Raw genomic sequence first — 17,805 nt, 5'->3', positions numbered from 1 at the left:
GAGATATGAGCATGCAAAGTGAGTTCTAGTAAACAAATCAAACCTATTGTTACTTTCTAACCATTGTGAATAGTATTTGAAATCCTTTAATCAAGGTTGACCTAATAGTCATAAGGACCTAATAGTTTATGTAAATCCTTTAACCAGGTGAAATTTTGATGGAATGTTCTAAAGTCCTCTAACAAAGCCACTCCTACTAGGGTGATTAAATCCTTTAACAAGGTCACATTTAATAGTTTGTATTGTATCCTTTAACTTGGTTGGCTCCTAATAGGGCTCACTTTAGAAGACTGAAAATTGGTGACATGTTGCTAGTATTTTTTTTCCCAAATGGGTTTCCTTGTAAAAATCTTAGTTTCAAACTTGTGTGAATTTATTGTGATGCTGTATTGATTTAAGTTTACATTCTACAAGTTTGTCATTTTATAGAACAGTGGACAACCAGTTAATGTTGCAAATAGCTTGTAGTAGAGGACAAGAAATGCAATGATAAGATATGAAATTATTTAAGTATTTGTTTGTTCAATTGACATATTTGGACCTTGGATTAGGATAACAAGGCAACCCAAGATGCTCCTACATCCTTTACCAATGAAACCAAATTAAAGCATAAACATCAAACATTCAGAACATCTTAGATGACTAGTTTAGGTTATACAAGAATCATTTTGGCATCTAAAGTCATTATTCGTTATCGCTTCAAATAAATAAAAACTATCAATCTATCAAGGAAAACTAACTTAACATCTATTTTCTCAATCTCAAAATGACAAGCCAAAAAGAAAACGACAAGTATATAATACAATTTAACATAGAATTACATGAAATACAATTTTCCAAAATAGAATCCCTTTCTCTAAAGTATATCTTGGCAACCAATCTAGCCTTATACCAATCTAACTATCCACTTATACCATTTTCTTATAATCTTAATTGCAAGCAGTGGACTTTATCCTCTCTAGAAGGCTAACAATATCTTAAGTTCTTCAACTACCCAAATACTTGGTATTCTATATACATGAATTTTCCTCCTTCTAATCATAATCTCAAAGTGCATATTTTTTAGCCATCATATTTTGTGTTAAATTTAACCCTAGTTGTATTTTTAACTCCATAAACCACACCTTTAAAATAAACTATTTTTTGAGTTAGAAGACTCCAAATCTTATAAATTTCTATGATAATCTATAAGCATATATCTTGGAGCTTTTTTATCCAATTTAGATCACTTCTTTTAGGTATATAGACAGAATTATCACTACCAAATAACCATAAATATGAAAAAGGATTTTTTTTCCTATCCATTCTTAATAAGATTTTTTGTCAATAAGAGTCCCAATTGTTGTCAAGTTGCAGTTGCTACCAAGTTCCAGTTGTTGCAAAATTCTACTTGTTGCTAAGTTCTAGTTGTTGTTGAGTTCTAGTTGCTACCGAGTTCCAGTTATTGCCAAGTTCTAGTTGCTTCTGAGTTGTTTAGGATTGGCCAAATGTTCCTTCATGTGCCAAGTGAACATGTTATTTGTTGATGTTTAGTTCCTTCTTTGGCCAAGTTATTCATCTTTTAGTTCTTAGTAGGATCCAACTTTCGTATTTATTTTGGATCATGAATTTAATGATAGGATCTTATTTAGGGATGCGTATTGACCATTTTGGAGTTGGCCTTTCTTTGATGTAATGTTCTAGAATCTTTTGTAAGCCATTTTGACAAGTATAAATAGAGTGCTTAGGCTTAGGTTAAGAGAAAAACTTAGATGGTTTTAAAACTGGGAGGCATATGTGTCTAGAAGTGCAAATTTGAAGTTGGATCATGGATCTTGAATGTATTTTGTATCTAACCATAACCTTGTATTTTGTATCTGGCCATAACCTAGAAGGCCTTATAGTTGGGCATGTATATTGATTGCTTGAAAAATTAATAAAAGATTCTCTCTCTCTCTCTCTCTCTCTCTCTCCTTGGTGTTGTTCTCTATTTTTTCCTTCCATTATGTTAAGTTTGCAAGGTGGTTTGGATAACAAGGTGTGCCCTTGGCTCTAGTTACTTCTTTCCTCCTTACATCAAGTGGTATCAGAGCTTGAGGTTCATCCTTGTGGAGATTAGATTGTATAGAAAACCTAAGTGAATTTATTTGTAAGGTTGCAAATATGTAGATTTGACCTATAACTTGCAGAGGGTTATGATCTTGTAGGAGCCTAATTGTAAAGATGGTTCAAGGTAGAGGAAATGTTGAAGATGTCATATTGGAAACATTGGGACAAATTGCAGCCAGATTAGATGCTATGGAGACAACCTAGATGGGAGGAGCACACCTTGATGATATGAGTGATGATGAAGTAGAAAAACCAAACCCTAATCCAGAACGTAAAGAAGATGAAGATGAGTTAAGACTTTTGAGAGTATTATCTAGGGAAAATTCAAAGATTGTTGTAGAAGTTGCTCCTTATGTTGAAAAATTGGATGCCAATGTTATGTTGGATTGGATATTTGACATGGAGAAGTTATTTAAGTATGAAAATATTCCTAATAATAGGAAGGAAAAAATTGTAGTTACTATATTGAAAGGACATGCCTCACTATGGTGGGAGCATTTGAAAACTAATAGACAAAGGAGAGGAAAAAAGAAGATCAGGACTTGCCCAAAGATGGTGAATGAGGTAAAGAACTGTTGAGATAATGGGTGTTGCACACATTGCATAATATTGTTATTTTATTTTTTTATTTTTATTATGTAATGTTGTACCTAGATGGACGTGCAACATGTAAAGATTCCCATGGAATATTCTTGATGAGTTGTATTGTAACATTGTGAAAATATTTGATGTAATTATTTAATATTGGGGAAAAGAATTAAATGCCCAATATTAAATGTGGGGTCAGTGGGTTAGGTAGCACATGGTTTTAGCACATGGTTTATGTAATACCACTTGATGGTTTTGTGGGACTTGCTACTATATAAGCAGCCACAAGGGTAGTTGTTGTATAGAGAGAGAAAAAGTGACAAGAAGAAGACAAAAGGCAAGAGTCGAGCGGGACAAGGCTTGACAGGTTAGCCAAGGGAGCATTTGTGAAGGTTGAAAGCATGGCATGGGATGTGTGGATTCATGCTTGTTCACATAGTTTTCTCGGTTGTGGCTATGGCCATGAAGGCTTCCATGGTTGTATGGAAATGGTATTTTTGCTGAATAATACATGGTGATGGATGCTTTTGGAGGCTGGGTTTTTCCCTCAATGAGGGTTTCCTAGGGTATATCTTGTGTCACAATTTTGTGGGTATGTTGTCTATTCTCTTGCATGTGGATTTTAATTTCGTATTTATTTTAGATCTATTATGGGTTATGTGGAAACGGTTATATTATTTGTTGCCAAGCTTTCTTACAAGTGGTATCAGAGCTATGGTTTTATTATTGTAAACCTAGATTGAATCCATGGGAATGCATGAGAGGATAAAAAAGAAAGGGCAAGATATATGAATTATTTATTGCAGATCTGAGGGTTTTGGGTTTTCTGTTATGATGGGATGTTAAAAGATTTGGGCATGTGAAATTGTTGGACAAAAATATTTTTTCGGATGTTTCATTTAAATGAGGGTTTTGGAGGGTAGCTTGCAGAAATGACCTCTTGGGTAAAAATAGACCTCACCATTGGATCTGGGTCGACATTTCCATAAATTTTGATATATAATATGCCCTAGTTTGGCCATGTTCAGAGGAAATGAAAGAGTTTTTTAGTTTCAGCCCATGATGGCCGTCAAATTTAATCCCGTCGGAATTTTCGTCACTGAAAAAATTAAAAATGAAAAATCGTACTAAAAATGGTAAAAATATTGTCTTAGTAAAATGACCATAACTTTCTCTCAGAATATCAGATTTCAGAGTTCTTATAGGCATTGGAAAGCTAATTCAGAGCACTACAACAAGGTGTAGGTTTGGTTCTATGATTTTGAGATTTTGTCAGGTTTTAAGAGCCCTAAAGTTAGATGTTGTTTATTTTGAGCACGGATTAGGGCATAACTTGGGCATATGGAGTCAGATTTTGGACTTTGAGTAGTCAACAGAAATCTCTTGGAGAGCTCTACACATTGGTTCAGATTTGGTGCAGGTTTGGCATGATTTATTTGTTGATATATTGATCTGAAAAGTTTATAGGTATATTTTGACTATGGTAACATTGTGAGCTTATGGCATTGGAGATTTAAGATTTGATGTCATTGTATACTCAGTTCATATTTTAGATTGGTCTCATGATGATATGGTTATCAGTGTTTGGTTTGGATATGCATGATGACTTGTTGGATCTACAAGTTGTGCAGTGTTGTAAGTGGTCTATACTTACAGGTTGCATTTATAACTTGATTATGGGTTGTCTTTGCCCATTGATCTTTCATTATTGATGCATATTCAGATTGGTGGCTTGGATTTGGGTTGTCTATGCCCTAAGTCACATGATTTACTATTTTCTTCATGTAGAAGGGATGAGATGTTGTTACCAAAGACAGTCATGGTGAAGGATTGTGGTTGACTATTTTATGCTGACAGGTTGGACATATTGAGAGGCAGATGCTCGATTCATGGATGTGATCATGGTACTATAGATTTTTGCATGACATGATTGGTTATATAGGTACATCCTTGATGTTCATTAGCTTGGATTTCTGATTCAGTTATGGTGGTATATCTTCTTGGTTGAGGATCATAGTTATTTAGTTTCTTTTGACGAGCTCATGATGTGCACTGTGAGTTCTTTGATGGTTTGATACCTTGGTTGATTCTCATGATTAGAAGATAGTTTTTTCATCATATTTCATGGATAGCTTGGATACACAATTTAGTGGGAGCTTGTGACAGTGATGGGGTGACAGTGCAGGATTAGTTCCTAGTTTGGTTTATATCTTCTTAGTTTTGAGAGGATGGATTTTATGATGCCATAGGTTACTTGGTACCACGGTTGAGTGGGAGTTATTGGCATTGATATATTTATTGAGTGTTTGTAGATGTTGGAGGTTTGTCTTAGATCCTGTTGCTACAGAAGCATCTTTGACATTTGCACGGTGCACTTGTTATCTTCATGATGTGTGAAGATAGTTAGATCTTGAGGACTCATGGATTTCTTGGTTATCTTCATGGTGTGTGGAGATGGTTCTTCATGGTATGTGGAGATGGTTTTCTTCATGGTGTGTGGAGATGGTTGCATCTTGAGAACTCACAGGGTTCTTGGCAAAGGTGTGGTTTATGCTTTTATTTGGCATGTTATCCTTGGTGTGAGGATGGTTTCATTATTATGTCATGGTATACTCTTGATACGCATTTAGAGTTGTGACATGTTATGGTGTGTTCATATGGAACATGCTATCTCTTTAGTTGAGATGGTAAGATCATGTTGTCATGTTTATGTTCCTGAGGCCATGGTTGGAACTTTGACATTGATCTTGGTTTAGTTTCTTGGTATTGAGTACACTGATCATAAGCTGGATACTTCATGATATTGCTATGTTGCATTTGGAGTTGGCATGGATTGATTGGTTACAGGTGCTCATGGATACTTAGAGACGGTGGTGACGCTAATTTCTCTTGGATTAGAGAAGTATTTGTTGGGATGGTTGATGGTTTCAGCAGGAAGTCCGTGGGGCAGTCACCTGATATGGACTTGAGAGGAGATTGTTCTTAGATGAGTCTTGGTTGGAGACTTGGGTATCTTGATGAGCATTCTCATTCCCCACTCTTGGTCTACTCGGTAGTTTGCTACTTGAGAGGTATAGCCCATTGTTTCTCTCAGTTGCATTATATTTATGCTTATCTTTCATGGATATGGATCTTGAGCTATGGTACATGAGTTAGTTATGGAAGGTTCATTTGAGAGATGGTTTAGCATTGGTTATCTCCATGTGCATATGTTGTTATGCTGGTTGAGTTTGGGAAATGGTTTTATATTGGGCATTTTCCTTGGATTAGAAATGGTTATTCCTTGGTTTAGGAATGGTTTTATTGAGTTTGATCTTCTTTTGAGAGGCTTACATCCATGATTAGTTATATGGTATGGTTTGGGTGTTGTTAAGACTTCTTTTTGGGGTTTTATGGAGGAAATCATACTTGCACAGTTTACATCTAGAAGTGTGTGTAGAAGGACATGATACAGGTTATGATTTGCATGGTTTTTCTTGGTCTTGGTTATCTTTTTGGATGTTCAGTTTTTCCTACATTGGATTTGAGATTGGTTAGAGATTGTGATTACTGGTTTGTGCTCATGTTTGTCATGTGAGAGATGACATGGTTATTCCTTTATCTCTTTCCTCTGTTGGTTGTGGTGAACTTGGGAGAGCATTGGAGACTTGTTATGAGAGTTGTTCTTGTAGGATATCAGTTTATGTATTGTGGATGTCCTTCATACTACATGGATTCACTTCTTTGAGATGTGTTGAGTGGATTGGTTATAGATTTGAAATTATCTTTTGTAGTGGGAGCTTCTTATTATATATGTGGCAGGTATTGCTCTTGAGGCTTGTGATTGCAGGTTATAGATTGGATATGTTGGTGATATGAGAATTCACTTGTTATACCTTTGAGGTATGGATAGTTGGATGGGTTTGGAACTTACTGTGGGTGCTATTTCAGCTATGGATATTTTGACAACTATGGATACATGTGATTACCTTTGGATCAAGTTATTTGTGCTTGGAATTTTTAGTTGGTATAGGATTTTATGATCTTCTAATGCGATAGGTTGGGTGGTTTTCTCTTTGGATGGCTTCTATGTATGTCCAGTGGGAGTGGCATAATAGGAGGTGAGATCATTCATGTTCGAGATGCTGGATACTTTGATTTTGTTGTGGGTACCAAGATGGAGCACTTGGTTTATTTTGATCCATGATGGTGGATGTGCTAGGAGGGATTGTTCCCTTGTTCATTTATGTGGCTACGGATTGACCCTATGCAATGTATACAACAAGTGGGAGATTGTTGAGATAATGGGTGTTGCACACATTGCATAATATTGTTTTTTTATTATTTTATTTTTATTATGTAATATTGTACCTAGATGGATGTACAACATGTAAAGATTCCCATGGAATATTCTTGATGAGTTGTATTGTAACATTGTGAAAATATTTGATGTAATTATTTAATATTGGGGAAAAGAATTAAATGCCCAATATTAAATGTGGGGTCAGTGGGTTAGGTAGTACATGGTTTTAGCACATGGTTTATGTAATGCCACTTGGTGGTTTTGTGGGACTTGCTACTATATAAGCAGCCACAAGGGTAGTTGTTGTATAGAGAGAGAAAGAGTGACAAGAAGAAGACAAAAGGCAAGAGTCGAGCGGGACAAGGCTTGATAGGTTAGCCAAGGGAGCATTTGTGAAGGTTGAAAGCATGGCATGGGATGTGTGGATTCATGCTTGTTCACATAGTTTGCTTGGTTGTGGCTATGGCCATGAAGGCTTCCATGGTTGTATGGCAATGGTATTTTTGTTGAATAATACATGGTGATGGATGCTTTTGGAGGCTGGGTTTTTCTCTCAATGAGGGTTTCCCAGGGTATATCTTGTGTCACAATTTTGTGGGTATGTTGTCTATTCTCTTGCATGTGGATTTTAATTCCGTATTTATTTTAGATCTATTATGGGTTATGTGGAAATGGTTATATTATTTGTTGCCAAGTTTCCTTACAAGAACAAGTTCTTTCCTGCTAATTACCAAGTTATCTTGTTGAGAGGGATGCAAAATTTGAGATAAAGAGACATGAATATGAAGGAGTATACTGAGGAATTCTATAGAATGGACATTAGATTTGGACATGTGGATGATGATGTTGAGAAAATTACCAGATATCTAAATGGATTGTGATTTGGGATTCAAGATGAGATAAGTTTTGTGAAATTGGAAAGTGTGGAGGAAGCACATCAATATGCCTTGAAAGCTGAGGAGAATCATTTCTTTCAACCCTGGTTGTTTTATGTAGGAGCATGGTGGGTTGTCTTGTAATCCTTCACTTTTTGTTCATTCTACTAGTTTCTACCAAGCTCCAGTTGCTACCGAGTTGTCTAGGGTTGGCCAAGTGTTCCTTCAGGTGTTGAGTGAATATGTTATTCGCTGATGCTTGGTTCCTTCTTTGGCTACGTTGTCTATCTTTTAGTTCTTAGTAGGAGCCAACTTTCATATTTAATCTGGATCATGAATTTAATGATAGGATCTTGTTTAGGGATGAGTGTTGACCATTTTGGGGTCAACCTTTCTTTGATGTAATGTTCTAGAATCTTCTGTAAGCTATTTTGAAAAATATAAATAGAGTGCTTAGGCTTAGGTTAAGAGAAGAACTTAGAGGGTTTCAAAAGTGGGAGGCATATGTGTCTAGAAGTGTGAATTTGAAGTTGTATCATGGATCTTAAATGTATTTTATATCTGGTCATAACCTAGAAGGCCCTACAACTGGGCATGTAAGTTGATTGCTTGAAAAATCAATAAAAGTATTTTGTTCTCTCTCCCCCCCCCCCTCTCTCTCTCTCTCTCTCTCTCTCCCTCCTTCTCTCTCCTCTTGGTGTTGTTCTTTGTTCTTTATTGTTTTCTTTCATTGTGTTAACTCTACAAGGTGGCTTGGATAGTTGTGTGTGCCCTTGGCCCTAGTTACTTCATTCCTCCTTGCACTAGGTGGTATTAGAGCTTGAGTTTCATTCTTTTAGAGATTCGATCATGTAGAGACCTAAGTGAATTTAGTTGTAGGTTTACAAATCTATGGATTTGACCTATAACTTGCAGAGGGTTACGATATTGTAGGAACTTAATTGTAAAGATGGTTCAAGGTAGAGGAAATACTGACAATGTTGTATTGGATACATTGAGACAAATTGCAGTTAGATTAGATTTTGTAGAGACAACCTAGAGATTATGGAAAATTGAATACCAATGTTGTGTTGGGTTGGATCTCTAACATGGAGAAGTTCTTTGAGTATGAAAACACTCCTGATAATAGGAAGGTGAAAATTGCAGTTACTAGATTGAAAGAACATGAATCAATGTGGTGGGAGCATTTGCAAATTGATAGACAAAGGAGAGGAAAGTAGAAGATCGAGACTTGACTGAAGATGGTGAACAAGGTAAAGAACAAGTTCCTTCCCATTGATTACCAAGTTAGCTTGTTGAGAAAGATGCAAAATTTGAGACAAAGAGACCTGACTATGAATGAGTATATTGAGGAATTCTATAAATTGGACATTAGATGTAGACATATAGATGATGATGTTGAGAAAATGGCTATATATCTAAATGGATTGGGACTTGGGACTCAAAATGAGATAAGTTTTGTGAAATTGGAAAGTGTGGAGGAAGCATATCAATATGCCTTGAAAGCTAAGGAGAATCATTTCTTCCAACCCTGTTTGTTTGATGTAGGAGCATCCTAGGTTGCTTTATAATCCTAAACTTTTTATTCATTCTTCTAGTTGTTTTCAAGTTCCAGTTGTTGCCAAGTTGTCAAGGGTTGGCTAAGTGTTCCTTCATGTGCCGGTGAACATGTTATTTGTTGATTCTCAGTTCTTTCTTTGGTTGATTTATCTATCTTTTAGTTCTTAGTAGGAGCTAACATTCGTATTTAATTTAGATTGTGAATTTAGTGATAGGATCTTGTTTAGGGATGAGTGTTGACCATTTTGGGGTCAACCTTTCTTTAATGTAATGTTCTAAAATCTTCTATAAGTCATTTTGGAAAGTATTAATAAAGTGCTTAGGCTTAGGTTAAGAGAAGAACTTAGAGGGTTTCAAAAGTGGGAGGCATATGAGTTTGGAAGTGTGAATTTGAAGTTGGATTGTGGATCTTGAATGCATTTTGTATTTAGCCATAACCCAAAAAGCCTTATAGCTGGGCATGCATGTTGATTGCTTGAAAAATCAATAAAAGTATTTTGTTCTCTCTTTCTCTCTCTACTTGGTGTTGTTCTCTATTCTTTCCTTCCATTGTGTTAAGTTTGCAAGGTGGTTTGGCTAGCAAGGTGTGCCCTTGGCTCTAGTTAATTCATTCCTCTTTGCACTAGGTGGTATTAGAGATTGAGGTTCATCCTTGTAAAGATTGGATTATGTAGAACACTAAGTGAATTTGGTTGTAGGGTTACAGATCTGGGGATTTGACCTATAACTTATAGAGGGTTATGATCATGTAAGAACTTGATTGTATAGATGGTTTGAGGTAGAGGGAATGTTGAAAATATCATATTGGATACATTGAGACAAATTTCAGCAAGATCAAATGTTGTGGAGATAATGTAGAGGTGAGGAGTACATCTTGATGATGTGAGTGATGATGAAGAAGCAACACTAAACCCTAATCCAAAACCTGAAGAAGATCAAGATGAGGTAAGATTGTTGAGAGTATTATCTAGGGAAAATTCAAAGCCTACTGTAGAAGTTGCTCCTTATGATGGAAAATTGGATACTAATGTTTTTTTGGATTGGGTCTTTGACATGGAGAAGATCTTTGAGTATGAAAACACTCTTGATAATAGGAAGGTGAAAATTACAATTACTAGGTTAAAAGGACATGCCTCAATATGGTGGGAGCATTTTCAAATTGATATACAAAGGAGACGAAAGGAGAAGATCAAGACTTGGCCAAAGATGGTTAAAAAGGTAAAGAACATGTTCCTTCCTACTAATAACCAAGTTAGCTTGTTGAGAAAGATGCAAAATTTAAGACAAAGAGACACTGTGAAGGAGTATACTGAGGAATTCTATAAATTGGACATTAGATCTGGACATGTAGATGATGATGTTGAGAAAATTACTAGATATCTAAATGGAGTGAGATCTAGGATTCAAGATGAGATAAATTTTGAGAGTAGTATCTAGGGAAAATTCAAAGCATGTTGTAGACATTGCTCCTTATGATGGAAAATTGGATACCAATGTTTTGTTGGATTGGATCTCTGACATGGAGATGTTCTTTGAGTATGAAAACACTCCTAATAATAGGAAGGTGAAAATTGTAGTTACTAGGTTTAAAGGACATGCCTCACTATGGTCAAGATGAGGCAAGATTTTTGAGAGTATTATCTAGGGAAAATTCAAAACTTGCTGTAGAAGTTGCTCCTTATGATGGAAAATTGGATAGCAATGTTCTGTTAGATTGGATCTCTGACATGGAGAAGTTCTTTGAGTATGAAAACATTCTTGATAATAGGAAGGTGAAAATTGCAGTTACTAGATTGAAAGGACATGCCTAACTGTGGTGGGAGAATTTTCAAACTGATAACCAAAGGAGAGGAAAGGAGACGATTAAGACTTGGCCAAAGATGGTGAAAAAAGTAAATAACAAGTTCCTTCTTGTTGATTACCAAGTTTTCTTGTTTAGAGAGATGCAAAATTTGAGACAAGGAGACATGACTATGAAGGAGTATACCGAGGAATTCTATAGATTGGATATCAAATATGGACATGTGGATGATGATGTTGAGAAAATTGTTAGATATCAAAATTGAATGAGATTTGGGATTCAAGATGTGATAAGTTTTATGAAATTGAAAAGTGTGGAGGATGTATATTAATATGATTTGAAATCTAAGGAGAATCATTTCTTTCAACCCTGGTTGTTTGATGAAGGAGCATCCTAGGTTGCCTTAAAATCATGCACTTTTTGTTCACTTTGCCAGTTACTGTCATGTTGCAATTGCTACCAAGTTGTCCAGGGCTGGATGAGTGTTCCTTCATGTGTTGAGTGAACATGTTATTTTCTAATGATTGGTTCCTTCTTTGTCTAAGTTTTCTATCTTTTAGTTCTTAATAGAATTTGACTTTCTTATTTAATTTAGATTATGAATTTAATGATATGATCTTGTTTAGGGATGATTATTGACCATATTGAGGTCAGTCTTTCTTTGATGTAATGTTTTAGAATCTTTTGTAAGCCATTTTGGCAAGTATAAATAAATTTATTAGGCTTAGGTTAAGAGAAGAACTTAGAGGGTTTCAAAAGTGGGAGGCATATGTGTCTAGAAGTGTGAATTTAAAGCTGGGTCATGGATCTTGAATGTATTTTGTATCTGGTCATAACCCAAAAGGCCTTATAGATGGGCATGTATATTGATTGCTTGAAAATTCAATAAAAGTAACTCTCTCTCTCTCTCTCTCTCTCTCTCTCTCTCTCTCTCTCTCTCTCTCTCTCTCTCTCTCTCCTTGGTGCTTTTTTCTATTGTTTCCTTCCATTGTGTTAAGTTTATAAGGAGGTTTGGATAGCTAGGTGTGCCCTTGGACTTTGTTACTCCATTCCTCCTTATCTTCTATAAGCCTCTTTGGAAAGTATAGATAGAGTGCTTAGGCTTGTGTTAAGAGAAGAACTTAGATGTTTTCAAAAGTGGGAGGAATATGTGTTTAAATGTGCAAATTTGAAGCTGGATCATGGATCTTGAATGTATTTTGTATCCGGTCATAACCTAGAAGGCCTTATAGTTGTGCATGTATGTTGATTTCTTGAAAAATCAATAAAAGTATTTTGTTCTCTCTCTCCTTGGTGTTTTTCTCTATTGTTTACTTCCATTTTGTAACCTCTGCAAGGTGGTTTGGATAGCTAGGTGTGCCCTTAGCCCTAGTTACTTCATTCCTCCTAACACCACTTGGAGCTATCAGGAAAGAGAAAAATAAATCATGTAAGTTTGGGTCACTTCTAATGTGCATATTTTTCTATGTGCAAAATTCATTTCCAATAGTAGGTACTATAGTGTGGCACAAGAGAAGACCAATGATCAAGCAAATCAATTATTGTATTGAATGATTGGGAGAAAATTTTGAGGTAGTTATGGATGATTACTTTGAGGAGTTTAAAGGAAAAATGAGGAACAGGTTGAGAATTCCCTAGTTGTTGATCACTATTCTAATGATATTTGTTTCATGGTGGACACTAACTATACATATGCACAAGCTATACTACCAAGGGTGTCATGGATAAGGCCTATGCAATATGAGGTAAATATAGATGAAATATCTACATCTATGAAAACCTTGCTATTTGAAGAGATTGACACAAATGCCAAGCCATTAGACACATTTGAGACAACAAAGATAAAAATGATGATGCAATTTTTTTTGCCAAAGATGGACAGAAAGAAGAAGAATAAGATTTTAATCTTGGGGGTAAATTTTGTGAAGGACCCTTACAAATTACTAAAGGTGAAGGGAAAGAAGAAGAAGAAGATCAGTAGTTGTCGAGCCTAAGGAAACAATACAATATAAAACTATGGTAGTAGATCCTAAGGTCAAGAGGGATTTGAATAAAAATATTATACCTCCTACCTCTACACCTCAAAGAAGGATAAAAAGAAAAGGATCAAAACAACACGCCTTGAAGATGCACCAAAGAAAAGCATAGAACAGACAACCAAGACAATTAAGGGAAAAGACACACCAAAGAGAAAAAAGAGATTGAGGAGGGTTAACAAAAGAAATCGAGGAGGACATTATCTATCATGCCTTATAATGAATAAGATAGAGGAGAGACAAGTGAGTTTGGTAATTTGAGAAAACTTCAAATTGTTCCCAGACTATCTCCTAAGAGTGTTGATCAAGTATGTTAAAATATATGAAATTCAATAGGAATTTTAGGTTTTAAATATATTGATTATTTAAAAAAAGGGGTAAAAAATGTATTGAATATAAGAGAAAAACATTACAAAATAAACAAGGGAACGAAGTCCCAAAGAAAGGCAAAAGCAAAAGAACCAACAACATCAATTGTGGCCATTTTCAGCCTTATCTTCATCAAGTATATTCATTAAATCTATGCGGATCTCCTAGGAAATGATTCCCACTCCTCAACTCTCCAACCCTCAACACGCTCTGAAGCCCATTTAGCCAGACAATCAGCTGCCCTATTCCATTCTCTAGGGATATGGACAAAAGTCACCATGTTCATCAAAGAACCAACCCATAAAATTTGTTGCACCACACTAGCCAACTGCCAGTTCACATCAGCTACTTTCTACTCAATAAGCAAATTGATTAGCACCTATGAATCAGATTCACAAACAACTCTCTGCCACCCCAAAGCATACGCTCTCTCAAGAGTGCCCAAGATAGCCAACCCTTCCACCAGGTTGATAGTTTGTATTCCTTCATATCTTGAAAAGAGAAAGATCACTAAACCCAGGGAATCCCTACCTATCCCACCAATACCAGCCGGCCCCAGGTTTCCTTTGGAGGAACCATTAGTATTGATCTTCAAAATGCAATAGGGAGGAAATTGCCATTTACCATTCCTATTAATTTTATTTTTCTCCCGAGCCCTTCTCTTAGCACAAGACAAGGCCAAGGAAGAGCCCATAATCCCCAATCTTTCCACCAACTCTGTGTCCCTTTTCCACAAAGGGAATTCCACATTGCATCTAGCTCCCACTATCTCTTGAACCATACCTAATAACCTTTGCCAAGTTTGTTGCACTAGTCTTTGTTCTCCTTTAAAAATCCTTCGGTTGCGTTCTAGCCAATCTGCCACAATAAGGAAATAGGACCCACAAACCAAACCTCCTACAAAAAAGGTGCCATAGAAGGAAGTTGGCCAATCCCCTACCAAAACTCAATCAATGAAGAAGCATGAACACAAGGCATTTTCCAAACATCCCACCAAAGTTGCCAAAGCTATAGGGAAAAGGAGCAGTGGAAGAACAAATGGGAAGAATCCTCCTCACTAGCCCCACACATAATAAAAAAAAAAGGCTCGAGAAAACCTCTCTTCCAAATGTTATCCCAAGTCAAGCATTTATTCCAAGCCAACATCCAAGCAAAACAATTACATTTTGGCTAGGAAAGCTTGTTCCATACCTTCTTCCACCACTGAATTTCAAGCCCAACCAACTTCTGAGATAATAACCTATCATAACCAGATGTAATAGTATAGATCCCTTTTGGATTGGGGGACCAGGCAAGCACATCATCCTCTGTGAGAGAGAAACATCTTCTACATTAAAGGATGTTCTGCAACATAGCACATTCCTCCTGCAAGCCTGCAACTGGCCACTCCTCTGGGGACTTCCAACTAGCCACCTCCAGCTGACCAGAGGGGACAGAAGATTTAAAATTGCTCACTCATGACCAACCAGCCTCCAGGAATCTCTAACAAAGACCCACTAAGTTGGGAAATTGGGAGACAATGGTAGGGAAACCATCCCAAGAATCAAACCAAAATTGGGCCTCTGACCCCCTCTTGCAGATCTAGAATAATCCATCCTTAATAAGCATGGCCCCTTTCTTAAGGGTATCCCATATCACCAATCCATTACCAACAAGGGGGTACCTAGAGATTTCAAGTTGAGAAATCCCAGGGAGATACTTCTAGGAGATAATTTTGGACCAGCTTTTATCCCACTCATTACACCACCTCCAGTAAAGTTTAGCAGCCAAGGCCTCCCTAGTCATAGCTAATTGCCTCAGACCTAACCCACCATATTGTTTCGGGATACAAACCACTTCCCAAATAACCAAGCTCCATTTGGAAGACTCCAAGAAACTCACCCATAAAAATTGTCTCACCACAGAATCAAGGTCTTTCAGGAATCCAACAGGGGCAACTTGAAGCATGCATCCATAAATGGGCAAAGCCTGTACAACTGACTTAATCAACTAGACCTGACTAGCAAAGGATAGCTAATGATGAGTCCAGTGATTAACTTTAACCCAAAACTTATCCAAAATTATCTTCCAAGACTCCTTAGGAAGTCTCCTCACTAAGATGGGAATACCAAGGTAAGTCAGAGGGAGGTTGCTGATCGAAAATCTTAACGTACGATCAAATCCTTTGTTGAATGCGGCCCGAAGTATTAAATAAGAAAATGGAAGATTTTCCTTCATTAACCTGCTGCCCAGAAGCAACCAAATAAACATCCAAGATCCTTCATAGATTAAAGGCCTCTCGCATAATAGCCATCCCTATCAAAGCAGTATCATCTACAAATTGTAGATGAGTCTGCGTAGGTAAGGTGCCACCCCATTTCCAACCTTGAATGAAGCCATCCTCCACATTCTGCTTAATCCACCTCCCCAAGCCTTCTACCAAAAGAATGAATAGATAAGGGGAAAGAGGATCTCCCTAACAAAGCCCTCTAGAAGCTTCAAAAAGCTCAGAATGACTTCCATTAATAAGCATCGAAAAGGACACTGAAGTTACACAGCTCCAAACCCACTGAATCCATTGCTCCGCAAAACCAAAAGCACTCAAAATTTGATGAAGGAAGGACCAACTCACTCTATCATAAGCCTTAGCCATGTCAAGCTTGATAAAAATTGCTTTTTCATTTGAATTAGCCATAGAATGGATAACCTCAGTTGCAATAACAATTTCGTCCAAAATTTGCCTACCTGCAACAAAACCACCTTGCTCTTCAAAGATCAGTTCCACAAGCCCCTTCTTCAACCTATCTGCAATAATTTTGGCAATAATTTTATAGATAACATTGCATAAAGAGATGGACCAAAATTGGCTTAACTTATTAGCCCCCTCATTCTTGGGAACAAGGGTAAGAAAGGTAGCATTCAGAGCCCTTAACATCTGCCTATTGTGTTGCAACTCCTGAACCACTGTGAGAAGATCAAGCTTGATTATATCCCAGAATTCTTGGAAAAAATCTATTGGGAAACCATCTGGCCCCGACACTTTCCCTTTCTTCATATTAAACACAACCCCTTCAAGCTCATCCAGCGAGATATCTTTCATGAGTTGCTAATTCAAAACTCCAGATATAAGAGATGGAATACAAGAAAGAATTTGTTCTTCCTTAGGAGACCCCCCTTGTGAGTCTTCACAAAAGAGGGATTCAAAATACTCCACTGCCTCCCTAGACATATAAAGAAAGGAAGAAAGAAAATCTCCCCTATCATTCACCAATCCAAAAATAGAGTTACCATGGTGCTTGGCTTTCACAAAGTTGAAGAAGAAAGCTGTATTTTTGTCCCCCTCCTAAAGCAATTCAATACGTGCCTTCTATTTCCAATACAATTCCTCTCATAACTCCCACTCTTCCAACAGTTTGTTAGCCTGAGCCTCCTCTGGAAGCAATTCAACAGTTACCCCTTCCTCCCTTATCCTTCGCGTGACACCATCCAACTCTGCCTAAGCCAAAGCCTTTTCATGGAAGATGTTCCCAAAATGCAAATGATTCCACTATTTGAGCTCAAATTTAACATATTGAAGTAATTTAGAAAAGACATACATTGAGGTGCCATAAGCTAGTCTACCTTTCTTCCACCACTTAGAAACCAAGTCATACAAAGATGAGTCCCGTAACCACATAATCTAGAACCTAAAAGAAGGTTTTCGAAGCATCTAAGCTGATTTCATACATAATTTAATAGGCCAATGGTTTGAACCTCTCCAGTCCAAAATTTTAGAGCAAGAAGTCCACATTCCTCCAACCTAGTAACAAGAGACTAAAAATTGATCTAACCTTTCTGCAATACAAAACTTTCCCACCTGACGGTTGTTCTAGGTAACTAACCATTGTTGGGTTTGATATCCACGAGGTTCAAGGCATTGATATTATCTCAGAGCAATAGTGCAGATGGATCCAACCTCCCATTTCCTCAGTGCTTCTCAACTAAATCACAAATAGCATTGAAATCTCTAGCCAAAATCCAAGGATGAAAGGGCAGCATGCTACGGATCAACCTTAGGTCAATTTCAACACAAATGCATACAAAAGTCATTACCTTTTTACCCAAGGTTTGTGATGATGTCCCAACAGGTTTTCCAAGCACCAAGGCCAAAAGGTGTAACACATCTTCTCGACAGCATTCCACCAAAAATCTCGGCAAGAAAACCCACACTGGTGATTTTGGGGTATC

General features: G+C 36.9%; 1 protein-coding gene across 1 annotated transcript in view; it reads right to left on the bottom strand.

Moving 5' to 3' along the window:
• The window catches only part of LOC149562468 (isoflavone reductase homolog A622-like), a 61,386-nt gene extending 44,708 nt beyond the window's left edge, over nt 1–16,678 (bottom strand). Inside the window, exon 1 of the mRNA XM_089827984.1 lies at nt 16,211–16,678. Within this exon, the coding sequence (XP_089684110.1) occupies nt 16,211–16,678 (468 nt within the window). The remainder of the gene's footprint in view (nt 1–16,210) is intronic.
• Between the last annotated feature and the right edge of the window lie 1,127 nt (nt 16,679–17,805).

This window comes from Cupressus sempervirens, chromosome 4 (assembly GCF_028749045.1).
Source record: "Cupressus sempervirens isolate cs-2001-9-10 chromosome 4, ASM2874904v1, whole genome shotgun sequence".
Classification (NCBI taxonomy): domain Eukaryota; kingdom Viridiplantae; phylum Streptophyta; class Pinopsida; order Cupressales; family Cupressaceae; genus Cupressus; species Cupressus sempervirens.
This window is presented reverse-complemented; position numbering and strand designations above follow the sequence as displayed.